General features: G+C 54.7%; 7 protein-coding genes; 3 read left to right on the top strand and 4 right to left on the bottom strand.

The window, feature by feature from the left end:
- Positions 1-2542: 2542 nt before the first annotated feature.
- Positions 2543-3148, bottom strand: CHC_T00000556001 (hypothetical protein). Its single transcript, XM_005718040.1, has one exon. The coding sequence runs from the start codon at positions 3146-3148 to the stop codon at positions 2543-2545; it is 606 nt and encodes a 201-aa protein (XP_005718097.1).
- Positions 3149-3430: 282 nt separating this feature from the next.
- CHC_T00000557001 (hypothetical protein) lies at positions 3431-4636 on the bottom strand. XM_005718041.1 is given in 5 exon segments: positions 3431-3502; positions 3503-3784; positions 3935-3981; positions 4086-4512; positions 4513-4636. The coding sequence occupies 3 exon segments, from the start codon at positions 4510-4512 to the stop codon at positions 3503-3505; spliced, it is 756 nt and encodes a 251-aa protein (XP_005718098.1). The 5' UTR covers positions 4513-4636; the 3' UTR covers positions 3431-3502.
- A 128-nt stretch (positions 4637-4764) lies between these two features.
- On the top strand, positions 4765-5094 carry CHC_T00000558001 (hypothetical protein). Its single transcript, XM_005718042.1, has one exon. The coding sequence runs from the start codon at positions 4765-4767 to the stop codon at positions 5092-5094; it is 330 nt and encodes a 109-aa protein (XP_005718099.1).
- Positions 5095-5132: 38 nt separating this feature from the next.
- On the bottom strand, positions 5133-5987 carry CHC_T00000559001 (hypothetical protein). Its single transcript, XM_005718043.1, has one exon. The coding sequence runs from the start codon at positions 5985-5987 to the stop codon at positions 5133-5135; it is 855 nt and encodes a 284-aa protein (XP_005718100.1).
- A 681-nt stretch (positions 5988-6668) lies between these two features.
- On the top strand, positions 6669-6932 carry CHC_T00000560001 (hypothetical protein). The gene has a single exon (XM_005718044.1). It carries the CDS (start codon positions 6669-6671, stop codon positions 6930-6932), a length of 264 nt encoding a protein of 87 aa, XP_005718101.1.
- A 1149-nt stretch (positions 6933-8081) lies between these two features.
- Positions 8082-8354, top strand: CHC_T00000561001 (hypothetical protein). The gene has a single exon (XM_005718045.1). The coding sequence runs from the start codon at positions 8082-8084 to the stop codon at positions 8352-8354; it is 273 nt and encodes a 90-aa protein (XP_005718102.1).
- A 2326-nt stretch (positions 8355-10680) lies between these two features.
- On the bottom strand, positions 10681-12300 carry CHC_T00000562001 (hypothetical protein). Its single transcript, XM_005718046.1, has one exon. It carries the CDS (start codon positions 12298-12300, stop codon positions 10681-10683), a length of 1620 nt encoding a protein of 539 aa, XP_005718103.1.
- Positions 12301-12683: the final 383 nt, after the last annotated feature.

Here is a 12683-nt window from a genome sequence, read left to right on the forward strand (position 1 = left end):
TGGTGGGTATTTTGGCATTGGGGGGATCGTGCGGAGAGCGGAGGGGGGCGAGGGCAGATGCGATTGAGGTGCGCGATGATGCAGCGGGGCGATGCGATTGGCGGGAGTGCGGAGGGCCGGTTTTGAATTTAAATTGGGCCGGGCCGCGATGACGCGCCAGCCGCTGTAACGATCGGGACGCACGAGCACGGCGCTGACGCTTGGCGCCGCCTTCCGCTTCGGAAACAACAAATCACTCCCGACCCCGATCCGCCCCGACACCTGGCCACGTGGCATCGCCCCCACGCCCCCGGAGATCCCGCCAGCCGCCATCCCCATCACCTTGCCCCCCATCACCTCCACCCGCGTCATCGCCCCACCCTCTTCATCCGACCGCTGCCCCCAACTGCCCCCGTCATCCGCCTGCGTCACCCCCCCCGCGTCATGCCCATGCCGTGCCCCCTCTTCCTTCCCCCGCCCCTATTCCGCCCCCCCACCCGCCGCCCCCACCCCTCTTGCCTGCCCCGCCCCTCCCTCTCCCTCGTGCCGCCCGCCGGCCCGCCCGTCGTCGTAATCGGCGGCGGCGCGGCCGGTTTCTTCGCCGCCATCACGCTGGCCCGCCTCGCCCCGACCCCGGTAACAATCCTCGAGGCCTCGTCCACCCCCCTCGACAAGGTCCGCGTGAGCGGCGGCGGCCGCTGCAACGTCACCACCTCCCTCGACTGGTACTCGCCCTCCCTCTTCGCCGCGCACTACCCGCGCGGCACCTGCCTGCTCCCGTCCCTACTGTCCCGCTTCGCCGCGTCGGACGTCGTCGCCTTCTTCGAGGCGGAGGGCGTCCCTTTAAAAGTCGAGCCGTCGGGCAAGGTCTTCCCCGTCTCGGACACCTCCTCCTCCGTCGTCGACGCCCTGCTGCGCGCCGCGCGCCGCGCCCGCGTCCGTCTCCGCACGCGCGCCCGCGTCGTCGGCCTCGCGCGCGACGGCCCCCTCTTCTCCGTCATCCTGCGCGACGGCCCCGCGCTGCCGGCCCGCTACGTCCTCGTGGCCACGGGCTCCGCCTCGCGCCCGCACGCGTGGGCCGCCAACCTCGGCCACCGCGTCGTGCCGCCCGTGCCCAGCCTGTTCACCTTCCGCGTCCCCGACCCCGCGCTGCACGCCCTGGCCGGCGTGTCCGTGCCCGACGTCCGCGTCAGCCTGCGCCTCCCGCCGCCGCGCCCCGCGTCGCCCCGCGCCAACACCCACGCGAAGCGCGGCCCGCTGCTCGTCACCCACTGGGGCCTCTCCGGGCCCGCCGTACTCTCGCTCTCCGCCTTTGCCGCAAGGGACATGCACGCCTGCCGCTACCGCTGCACCTGCGTCGTCGACTGGGGCCCTCAGCTTTCGCGCCACGAGCTTGTCGCGGCCCTGCGCGCCGCGCGCACCGCGAGCAGGCAGAAGAATGTCGCCAACGCCCACCCCCTGCCGCGCGGCTTCCCGCTCAGGCTGTGGCGGTACCTCGTCGCTAGGGCGGGGGTGGGCCCTGCGCAGAAGTGGGCCGCCATGAGTAAGGAGAGTGTCGAGAGGCTGGCGGATGCTGTACATGCGTGCGTGTTCCAGGTCGAGGGGAAGGGACAGTTTAAGGAAGAGTTTGTTACGGCTGGCGGAGTAGCGTTGCAGGACGTACATGCGAAGACGTTTGAGAGCAGGAAGGTCGATGGACTGTATTTCGCGGGGGAAACGTTGGATGTCGATGGAGAGACCGGCGGGTATAACTTGGAGTTTGCGTGGTCGAGTGGATACGTCGCGGGCACTGCTATTGCGGAGCGTGTTTTGGAAAGCCAAAAGCTTGATGCTGCTGTTGAGATGCCCGTCGATTGACGTCGGCAAACCCACCGCGCCCCACCTCCTTTGATTTTCCGAAGATCTGACCTCGGAGAGCACCCCGTGTGTTGTGGGACCCGCGAGCTCTAACAATACCATAGATTGCAATGAGGAAATGCAATCTCGCCGCTACCAAGGCACGCCCCTTCCCCCCAGAGACGCTCGCCACAGGCGTTGCGCTTCTGTTAGACGTGTTCAACCTTTCAAGCCTTCAAAGCTCGTGAAAACATCATCCCCTTTGAGGAAGTCAGGCAAAAAGTCTTGGTGTCTCTTGTGCAAAATGCGGAAGTAGACTGTCTTCCGAGTCTCTTCGACCATGTTGATACCCCCAGCATGGCCTAGACGCTGATGTGCGAGCACGGCATCGCCAACACGCATCAACACTCGCTTGGGCTGCCCAAGCTTAGGCCGGTCAGACCCGAATCGACTGTGCCCATTTTGAATTGTCAAACCCTGTGATTGCAAGCAGCAAGAAGGTGATTTTGAGTTGGACACGACCTTGTCAGTTACAGCTTTTGGAAAAATGGACACGCCTTGAATTCATTTCGCGAAATCTGATGTATTCAACACATGCGACCCACCTTGTCCAATCTCTCACATATGATCGGGTGTATAACAGTGTGAGATCCTACAGTGTATCAGGAAAGACATGCCAGTGATAGACAATGTCAGAGGCAAATGACCAGCGAAACGGCGGCAGAAGTTAAAAAAAAAGATGTCGCCTACCTGGCCAAACATGCAACTGCCCCCTATTCTCATCGATTTCTTGCCCAGGGGACAGAGGTACTCCCACGAGCGTTGTGAAACATGATGAACTCTTGACGTATTTGCCTCCTGGTCCATCGTCAATGTGCCAGGAAGTCGAGCCCATCAGTTGAGCTTTTTGAAACCCCTTGGCAATCATTCTATCATTGCGAGGGCGGAATGCGATTTGGCCTGCATTGCCAAGTATAGCAACGTTTCCTGTACCATAAAGGTGCTCAAGGGCAGGTAAGATCCCCGTTTTCAAAACGAGATCTGTCAACACAGAGGAATTTTGCTCCTTGTCCCAAAAAGCCGGCAGCTTATCATCTTTGTTTTCTCTCACTGAATACCTATTCGTTGCAAACGCTTCGTCCACGTACGATAAAGCATCGCGGGCTTTTTGCACAGGAACGACATTTTGCAAGATGACATATCCGTCACGTACGAAATCGTCCCTATCCTTCCTTGTGAAACTCATTTTTCGGTGATTCGACAGCTGTACCCTGATACAGTAAGACAACCATACACCAAGGACTGCAAATGCCAATAACGGAGCGAAGGGCATGCAAGCTCAAAGATAGATTTTCGCTGTGACCGCAACCACGTTTACACAGCAAAGCAGAGTAACAGTTTAAATTCCCTTGAGATTTCCAAGAGACAATCCCTCCGGCCTTGGAGCTGAATTTGCGACACGAAAAGTGGTCGAAAAGCCCTATCATACAGTAGTACTCTCATTGCCTGTGTACCCTGTACTGTACCCAAGGGTACTGCATGTGCAATTTGAGGCAGGTGCGGTGCAGCTATCGGGGATCGAGCAGCCCTGGCGACCTTGGCAACAGAGCCGAACGAAAGTTGTATTCTTTCAGAAACAGAATTCCTGAACCCAAACTGAATGTTTACAGAAGTATTAGTTGCAGAATTAACCCCCAAACTCATCAGCTACTATGTCCTGAAGCGGTTCAAAGCCAGTGAACGGCAATTTTGATTCCAGGAATTCGTCCTGCATCTCGTCGTAGTCAGTGTGAGCAATTTTGAAATAAACCGATTTCCTCACTTTCTTCAACAGGTTAATTCCCTGTGTGCTGGCTAGCCGTTGATGTGCTATAAACGCATCCCCTGGTTTAAGTAGAATACGTTTGGGAGAGCCGACATCAATTTTTTTAGCCCGCAAGGCTTTCAAAAGATGGTCAGGGGGCGGATCCTGTTTCGAGCCCATGGCATTGCGTACAAAATCATTGCACACGTTAGATATATTTGTGCTCTACAGAGGGCAACTCCCAAACCTCTGAAAGGGTGGGAGGGTTGTAAAAAAACCCCTCGCGGTGAATGCACGGCATATGAAGAAACTTACCTCTCGAACCAGCTGGGACAAAACGGGATGAATAATAACATGGGAACCTGCCGACAAAGTCAGTCCAGAGCGCAGACATGGTTAGATGTCGCCCTTTCAAGATGATGGTATTTCGTTTCAATCCCCAAACCTCAAAACGCATGGAACTTACCCGGCCACACGGTGAACTGCCCGCGATTCTCATCCACATCTTGGCCGTCAGACAGCGCAACGCCAACCATAAAGTTGCAATCTCCTCCGCTGCCCTTGTAGAAGCCTTGTCCAGACTGCATTTGCCATTTCCGGCTCGGAAAAGGCTCTGTTAAACCCATCCCTTCCTCTGCAGCAAGCTCACTTTGCGCATTGAACGATACATCAGGCATGTTTTCACGGAGGGTAACGTGCCCTTCCCCAATTAGTTGTTCAGATGCATCGACGAGACCACTCTTAAAGAATAGGTCCCTCACCTTCTGATTCCTTCTGATAGGCTTCTGGAATAAAGGCAAAGGGTAGTTCGAACCAAATCGCTTCTTCCCGTTGCTGGCGTACTTCTCGTTCTTAAACGCATTATCAACGACAGCGAGTGCTTGTCCCACCATTTCTGCAGACACTGCTCCAGGTAAAACAACGTAGCCATCTTTCACAAACGACCTCTTCTGAGCGGGCGTTAGCTTCAGAGTTCCGCAACCTTCTCCTGTGGAACTGGCAGCAAGCTTATGTTTGCCCTTTTTAGCCCCTCCCTCCCGGTCCCACTCAGTCGCACCCTTTGGCAAAAAGTCTTGAAGACCCGCGAACCCAACCCAGGGAGTTGGTGACTTCACAAAGTCGTCCAACAGGTCATCCCAGTCGCGATGCATGATTCGAAAATATATATTACATCTGACGTCGTCGACCAAGTTAATCCCGGCGCAATGAGACAGCCTCTGGTGAGCTATCATAGCATCTCCAGGGCGCAAGAGGGCTCTCTTCGGATACCCAACATCGAGCCGCTTTGCTCTGAAAGTGCGCACGATGTCATCCGGAGGAGTCTGCGTTCATTGCCAAGAAAATTGTACATCATACACGCGAGTCAGGTACAATTCTTGCCATCAACCGACCATTTCTACGTGCGGGAAGAAGATGTTACGTACCGTTGCTACGATTTTCCCCATCGCAGGGTGAGTAATCAAGTGAGACCCTAACAAAGGACGGCATGAAAAGAAAACAAGGGTCAGAAACACTAGCACTTTGCGTTCAGGCACGTGCCGTGATTTGTAAACCTAGGTTCTTTGGTGAACATACCTGGCCAAACGGTGAACTGTCCACGACTTTCATCAACATCTTGACCTTCAGTCAGGCACACACCTACTAGAAACGAAAAGTCCGATCCTAGGGCAGCGTATCTTCCGTTGCCAGCGTCTATATGCCAGTTGTTCTTCGGGTGTGGTTTCGTTTTATCTTTCCCTTGCTCTTGGTAAAGTTCACAAGTGGGGTTATAAGCGACCTGACCAATTTTGGCTCGCAATATGGGGTTTCCTTTCCCTTGTAGCTCTTCTGCTACCCCGACCAGTCCAGACTTGTAAAACAAGTCTACTATTTGAGGTGCCCGCTGTATCGGTTTATAAAAAGCGGGAGAAGGACGCTTAGCACCAGGCCTTGTAGCGCCATTAAGATTGTATTTGCCATCTTCATAGGACTGATTGACAAAGTCGAGGGCCGTCTTCACCAGCTCCTGCGAAACAGCCTCTGGCAGCATGACGAAACCATCCTTGATGAAAGTTTCCTTCTGTTCTCGTGTCAGTCGAAGATCGCCTCCAGAAAAAAATTCTCGAGAAGAGACAGCTGGAGATGCTTTTTCGGTCTTCTTTGATGATTTTCGCTTCCCTGCAAAGTCTGCTGCTCCTTCTTCTATAAATTCGGCGAGACCTTCGAATCCAACCCATGGAGTTGGAGAACGGATTTGCTCGTCGACGATATCATCGATCAGGGCATGAGCAACGCGGAAGAAAACGTTCTTTCTGGTTGTTTCGCTCAGATTTAAGGTGAGGTTATGTGCAAGTCGCTGATGTGCTATCAACACATCACCGCGCCGCATGAGGGCTCGAATCGGAGTTCCACAATCCGGTTTCTCTTTCAAAAACTCACGAAGTGCGTTTCCATCAGCATGCTACATCAGTTGCATGGCATTTGACAAAAGCGAGTATAAACAGTACAAAAAAAATTGGTGAGCAGGGTCAGGGAATGATTGAGAAGATAGCAGGCAACTGATATGTGGAGAGAAAGGGGAAACGCACCGTCTCAGCAGCTGTTGCAATTCCGCGGTGCGTAATAAGATGGGATCCTATGTTGAAAGTTTGAGAAGGAAATAGGTCAGACACTTGATTGAAAAGAAACAGATGGACAAAACGGGCGGACTGCGTTATGCAAGCGAAACTTACCCGGCCATAGCATCATCTGGCCTCTATTCTCGTCTACATCCTGCCCCTCCGACAGAGCAACGGTGACCAAAAGCGAAAAGGCTGAGCCCTTTTTGCGGTATTTTCCGTCCCCAGCATCGACATGCCACCGACGCTTCGGGAAGCGGTCATCGACGGGCCTGGCGCGTTGCATGTGCGTGTGACAGGGCGGGATGGAGATAATGTGGCCCTCATTGCCCGTGACGTCGGCGAGGTCGGTGCCGAAGAGATCGGCGACGACGTTTTGCAAGGCCGTGCGGAAGATGAGCTCGACGACTTGCGGGGCTTTCCTGATGGCGGTGTCAAAGTCGGGAACCGGGATGTCCTCGCCGAGGATCTTGCGAGTGGTTTTCTGGTACTTGCCGTCGCTTGCAGCGTGGTCGATGAAGCTCGTGGCGGCTTCAAGCTTGTCGGAGGGGATGAAATCGCGCAGGATCACGTACCCGTCGGACACGAAGGAGCGCTTTTGCTGGTCGGAGAGTGCGAGGGTGTCCATTCCTATGCGGAAACGCGTTGACAGAGGGTACTGCTCTTGCGGGTGTCGGGATAGATGCGACAATGTGGAGAAGACTTGTTTAACCTGACAGTGTGGAAGAGAGTGCGGTGTAGGGTGGGATGTGGGAAACGGGCGCGGTCATGAAGTGAAATAAAGGGCGGATTCTTGAGACCCGGTGACAGCTGCAGTGACACTGTGACCCAACCAGCGCACTTGCGCTGTTGACCGGGGCGTCGCTGGCAGTGGCCGGTGATGGATGACCCGCGACGAAGTCGACCGCTTTTCGCGTCGAATGCGTTTCGCGCATCGTTCAACAACGGGATGGCACCACACCAGCAATGAAACAACGCTTGCAACTTGGAGCTCAAACACACATTGTCGTCGGACACTTGTCGTCGGACACGTATTACACCTTGCTCTTGAGAATCCTTTCCTTGGCGTTAACTCACGCTGACGGTTTGATGTCAAACATTTGATGTCAACATCATCAAATGTTTGACATCAAACCGTCCACGCAATCCTTAGAGAGGCCCTGCGTGCATACTGCGTGCATAGCTCTTTTCAGTTCCACCAAAGTGACATACATACTGTACGTAGATGTACGCTTTTGCCGCCTCTAAAATAGAGGCGACCATCCCTATTTCTTCGCCACTCGAGTGTGTGTTTATTCTTCAGGTAGCCGCTACTGTACAAGGAAGGCAACTGCACATTAGTTTCATGCGCGCGGTACAGTCTCACTTTAAAAACCTCAACAGTGCCTCAGAAGTAGAGCATCGTCAAGCAAAATATAGACAACAGGGGTGCCGCGAAAACCTACCTCTGAGAGGTAGCATATGCAGTTTCGTTCCGCCAGTGTAATCACCTCATTGTGCCGCAGTACCCTACCAGGTAGGTACCCGTTTATTTGAAAACTGTCAACACTTACGAGAGTGGGACCCCCGCCGCCAACGCCCAACGGGAAAGCTAGCAGACAGAGCCGCCCAGCATTTTTATAGCTTGCTGCTATCGCCACAGCTTTCAGTCACAGTCAATTCAACCCACTCCCGTTGTATGAGCAAATGCTTCCAAATCCGAAGAAATTACAGGCATCTCCCACGACATCATTCCCACACATGCCGCATGCCGCCACCCTGCCTACTAAAACACGCATTTACAAGAAAAATACCGTACCTCTCTGAATTATACCTGGGAAAGCGCCATCTCGACCTAGGCGTCACTTATCACCCAAGATCACACAATGCGCCATCAAGAAATAGAAAACAGCATCATTCCCAACTGCTCTCCTACGAGAGGTCTAAATTTCATATTCCGTCGCGCCCTCGGGCACAAATCCCTCCAGTCCGGAGAACCCAACCCACGGGGTCGGCGAGGACATCTGCTGCTCCAAGATATCGTCGATCAGGGAGTGGATAACCCTAAAATACACGTTCTTGCGCGGCTTGTCCCACAAGTTCACCCCCGGCGCGTGCGCAAGCCGTTGGTGTGCGATGAACGCATCCCCGCGGTGTAGGAGCGCTCTCTGTGGCTCCCCGCAATCCGGCCGCGATTCCTGCAGAAACTTCTTCACTACGTCGCTACTGTCTGACTGCTGTCCGCGAACAAAAGTCGCGTGCAACGGAAAAAAAAAAACAGCAATCACTTGTTAGCATCACACGCAAGGTAAAGAGACTATTAACGCATCCGTCATTGCATGGGCGCAGGGCGTACGTTTTGGAAGGCTCCCGCCAGAGCCGGATGTGTAAGATTATGAGATCCTGCGGCTCACAAAAACACAAACGATCAGCCGTTAGTACCGCACATTGCGAAACTCTACCCTCCTGTAATGCGAACGAGCAACGTACCGGGCCACACATTAAACTGGCCTCGATTCTCATCGACCTCCTGCCCCTCGGACAAGGCAACGCCCATCAAAAATGAAAAATCGGTCCCCTGGGCGGCGTATTTGCCCTGCCCCGCATCGATGTGCCACCTGCGCTTCGGCTGAGGCTCTCTTATATCCATGCCCTCGTCAATAAAATGTTGGCACGGAAAAGTGACGGCGATTTGGGCGAGGTCGTCGCGGATTACTGCGTGCCCCTCGCCGAGCAGTTCCTCCGCGATCTCGAATAGACCGGTCTTGTACATCAAGTTCATGACTTGGTTTGACTGCTTGACGCCCTTGTTGAAGTTGGGGGTGGGCTGATCGCGGCCGAGGAGCTTCTTTGTCATTTCGTGGTAACGGCCGTTCTCATAGGCGCGGTCTATACGGCGCTCGGCGGCGTCGACCAGTTTGGTCGGGACGAAGGCAGGGATGATGACGAAGCCGTCGCGGACAAATGCCTCTTTTTGCTCGTCGGTCAGCTTTGCCATTGTGGGATGGGAGGAACGAAGGCGGCGACTGCGGTGGAAGATGCGATGGTCAAGAGACGGGGCAGGGCAGATGTCTGGAGGCGTGGCTGTGGTAGGGTTTGCAAAGTGAAGTAGGAGGAGGATGGTAGTGAAGCTGAAACAGAAGAGGGTGTGGTGTTGGTTAGCGATGTAAGGGGGGTCGGCATCGAATGAAACCATGCAATGTACACGTTGCCATGGTAAGTGCGGCCAGGCAGTGCGGACACCCACGTTACTAACTTAAGTTAGTCGTTTACCGACCTGGGTAGCGAGCCCAGTTAGACTGTAGCGGGCCCGGTAAACTGAAAGAACCTCAATACCGACGTCGGTAAACAAGAGACCCGGGGTGTGTTACGGGGGTGGTTAAGGTCAGTAGCCGCTTGAATTGGGCGGAGCATCAGATTCATACTGTACGGGTGAATTTGCTCTTCCGGGCAGTATCATACCGATGTGGTTACCAAATAAAAAGCATCGTTGGAAACGTGAGGCCGGACGTGAGGTGAATACAGTCAAGTACCGTGGGTCCTACAGCAGCAGCAATGCAGTCATACGCGGGCTAGAGATGCATAAGGTGTAATTGCCGCCGAAATGGGCAATTTTTTACCGTAAAACAGAGACGTTCTGAGCCACACTTCAGTACTGTAGTAGCCGCGTTCAACGTAGAGGGTGGACGGAAGCGCGGACGGAAGCGCGGACGGAAGTGGTCGGCTCGTTCGTGGCCGGAACTGCCCGTACGGGAGAGCTGTAGGAACGGTTGATGTGTACAGTTGGCCCAAACGAACTGTACACCCTGTACACTTTCGTCGATATGTTGCACCTTCACGCAACCGCGAACTTGTCACATCCTTTCGCCCGGGACGCCCGCTGTACAGTAAGTACTGTAGTGCAGTTGCACGATACAGTATGAGATACGTACGCTGCGCGTACGTAGAGCGTACTACGCTCCATATTTTCTCGATAAGATAACCTCATGCCATCTCGCCATGGCCACCGCCCGCTTCCTACCATTCGCACCTCAAGACCATGCCTCCTAGTCTCTAAGAGTTCTGTACACCTGCACAGCCAATGCCCCACAACACGACACGTACTTTAATCCTGATACCTCTAGTTTTGAATCCAACCCATTTTGTAAAACGCTCAAATTCAACACTCGGTGCACTCTGATGTACACCTTGTCATTCATTCAACCAAAATGAAGAGCAATGTAAAGACAACTCACGTAACATTGTGCGCTCCGTGCTGTACGGCAAAAGAGAGGAGGGACGTTCAACGCCAACCATGTCCAAGGTGTTAACGATTCCCTCCATTTTCTTTACCTCCTACTTCAGATTCCCCCAAACCGCCCCGATTGCTGACCAGTTATTTCGAAGAACGTAGAGTTAGCAAAACCTAGCTAGTCTTTGTGTTAGTATGTACACTAGTCTCAACGAATGCCTTCACACACCTCCACCAAGAGTGCCACCATCTACCTAAAAAAACGACTCAATTCCTTGTTGTTGGTACTTTTCCATAAACCTCTGCCGAAGAGTTTGGTTCTCGGTGAGCAGACTACCCCGTCTGTGTTGCAATTGGGGCAAATACGTCGTCCGCAGATATGCGAGTTCAGTCCGCGTCGCCTCGATTTTCCGTCGCCGCTTTTCATTGCTTCTCTGTGCAGATATCCGATTCCTAATTACAATCTCGTTCTTGGTCGGCGCTGGAAGCGTCTTCTTAAATGTGGGAGCGCTTACAGAAACTACCTCGCTCTTCTTCTCTCCTCCCTCCTGAACCCTTCCGCCCACCGACGCGGGTGTGATCCCGCTACTCGGGCCACCAGGAGCGACGAGTGCCGATGTCGCCCCGGTATGCACACCAGGTGAGCTTGCTACAGGCTCTACAGACACAGCCGCTTCAATTGTATCTACAACAGAACTAGGACCCACTTTCAACGCTTCGTCAACGGCAGAAGAGAATGCTTGTGTCCGAGGGACGTCCATCTGCGGTTGAATGGGGAGTAGCAGACCAGAGGAACCGAATGTTGGCAGAGAACCCATATCTCGACCTCCTTTTTGTGATGATGGCCCGCCACGCACTTCTCCCATTCCCGTTACATTTGTCTCGGCCCGTGGTGCCCCCATAGCGAAAGGTGGTGGCGGTTGAGGGTTGCTTCCGATACCCGTCGTCCTCGCCCCTCTAAAAGCTTCTGCTTCAGTGATGGGAGCCACGCCGCTATTCTCAGCAGACAGAGATAGCAACTCCATTGAACGCACAGAACTCTGGGTAGGCGCCCCAGGCTCCAGTCGTTGATGTCCGCGAATATCTGCCTCCCCTGTGGCCCCTTGATTCTGTCTATGACTCAAATTCACACTACTCCGCAATGGCCTAGTCCCTTGGGCATTCACATGCCCGTACATGGTGACAAAGTGCGAGCGCAATGATGTGATATCGTTAGCCTCTATCCCCAGAAGAAGGGTTCGGAAATTGCGGCACGACAACATATGCGATGGCACAGCCCATTGCCCGACCTCGAACGGCGTGCGATGGCCTTCGGCCTCTGCGCCAAAGCCGAACCGCGACGGGACGATAGTAGAGGCAAAAACGCCAAAGGAGCCAATGCCATGAAACGAGTTTTCCAGCACCCTCGCAATACCCGACTCTGGGGTGAGGGGCATGACATCGCCGACGCCGCCATATCCCGCGAATCCCGCATCTTTGGCCGTCTGTAGCATCTTAGAATACGAAAGGGTCCTCGAGTGGGCGACGCAGCGCGCAGGGACTTTTCCCGCGTTTCGGTGCCATGGAAAGGAGACGACGACATGGTCCTGGACAATGCTGCCTGAGCCAATGGGACATATCCTGTTAATGCAAACGGAGGAGAGCATGGCGGCGGTGACCGGGCCGCGGACTTTGGAGACCTTGACGAGCTCCCTGCTTGATGAAAAGTAAACGTATCTTCCGGTGCGCATGTGGTTGGAGGCGTCATCAGTCGCGAGCTCGATGAAGTGGCCGGCGACCACGGAAAGACGGGTCTGGCATGGTACGAGAAGCGTGGCACACGACTGGAGGGCGGAACGGTCTTGCATAGGATGGCAGCCACGTTCGGCGCACATGTAGACGATGCGGAAGCCGCGCGACAGGGCGAGGTTGAGCTGATTGGGGTCGTCGTGTTGCGGGTGCTGGGACAGAACCCAGGCGAAGACCCAGTCTGCGGCGAAGGAATTGTCGCGGAGGGGGGCGAGAAAGTCTGCGTAGGATTCTGACACATAGGCGGAATGCTGCTCCTCTAGGACTGGTCGAGGACGGACGGCGGGGTCAGGATGGTGCTTGAGCTGGCGTGGTTGGTCGGAATGGTGCGGGTCGGGGTAGTCGGGGTCGTGAATGGGGATGATGTCGTCGCGGATGGTGTGCGGGTGAGCGTCGGTGAGCGGCCCAGTTAGCGTGGGGTTGGGCGGGAGGTCGGGGAGATGGGTGGTGACGGGGACGTCGGGGTGCA

This window comes from Chondrus crispus, genomic scaffold, assembly GCF_000350225.1.
Source record: "Chondrus crispus Stackhouse genomic scaffold, scaffold_359, whole genome shotgun sequence".
Taxonomy (NCBI): domain Eukaryota; phylum Rhodophyta; class Florideophyceae; order Gigartinales; family Gigartinaceae; genus Chondrus; species Chondrus crispus.

Bases quoted from the DNA above. Each gene is read 5' to 3' on its own strand.
- CHC_T00000556001 (XM_005718040.1), bottom strand. From the start codon at position 3,148: ATGCCCTTCGCTCCGTTATTGGCATTTGCAGTCCTTGGTGTATGGTTG.
- CHC_T00000557001 (XM_005718041.1), bottom strand. From the start codon at position 4,512: ATGGTGGGACAAGCACTCGCTGTCGTTGATAATGCGTTTAAGAACGAG. The intron at 3,982-4,085 runs GTAAGTTCCATG...CTTTGTCGGCAG, and splicing joins GCAGTTCACCGTGTGGCCGG to GTTCCCATGTTATTATTCAT. The intron at 3,785-3,934 runs GTAAGTTTCTTC...GGCTCGAAACAG, and splicing joins TGTCCCAGCTGGTTCGAGAG to GATCCGCCCCCTGACCATCT.
- CHC_T00000558001 (XM_005718042.1), top strand. From the start codon at position 4,765: ATGCATGATTCGAAAATATATATTACATCTGACGTCGTCGACCAAGTT.
- CHC_T00000559001 (XM_005718043.1), bottom strand. From the start codon at position 5,987: ATGCGGCGCGGTGATGTGTTGATAGCACATCAGCGACTTGCACATAAC.
- CHC_T00000560001 (XM_005718044.1), top strand. From the start codon at position 6,669: ATGTCCTCGCCGAGGATCTTGCGAGTGGTTTTCTGGTACTTGCCGTCG.
- CHC_T00000561001 (XM_005718045.1), top strand. From the start codon at position 8,082: ATGCGCCATCAAGAAATAGAAAACAGCATCATTCCCAACTGCTCTCCT.
- CHC_T00000562001 (XM_005718046.1), bottom strand. From the start codon at position 12,300: ATGTGCGCCGAACGTGGCTGCCATCCTATGCAAGACCGTTCCGCCCTC.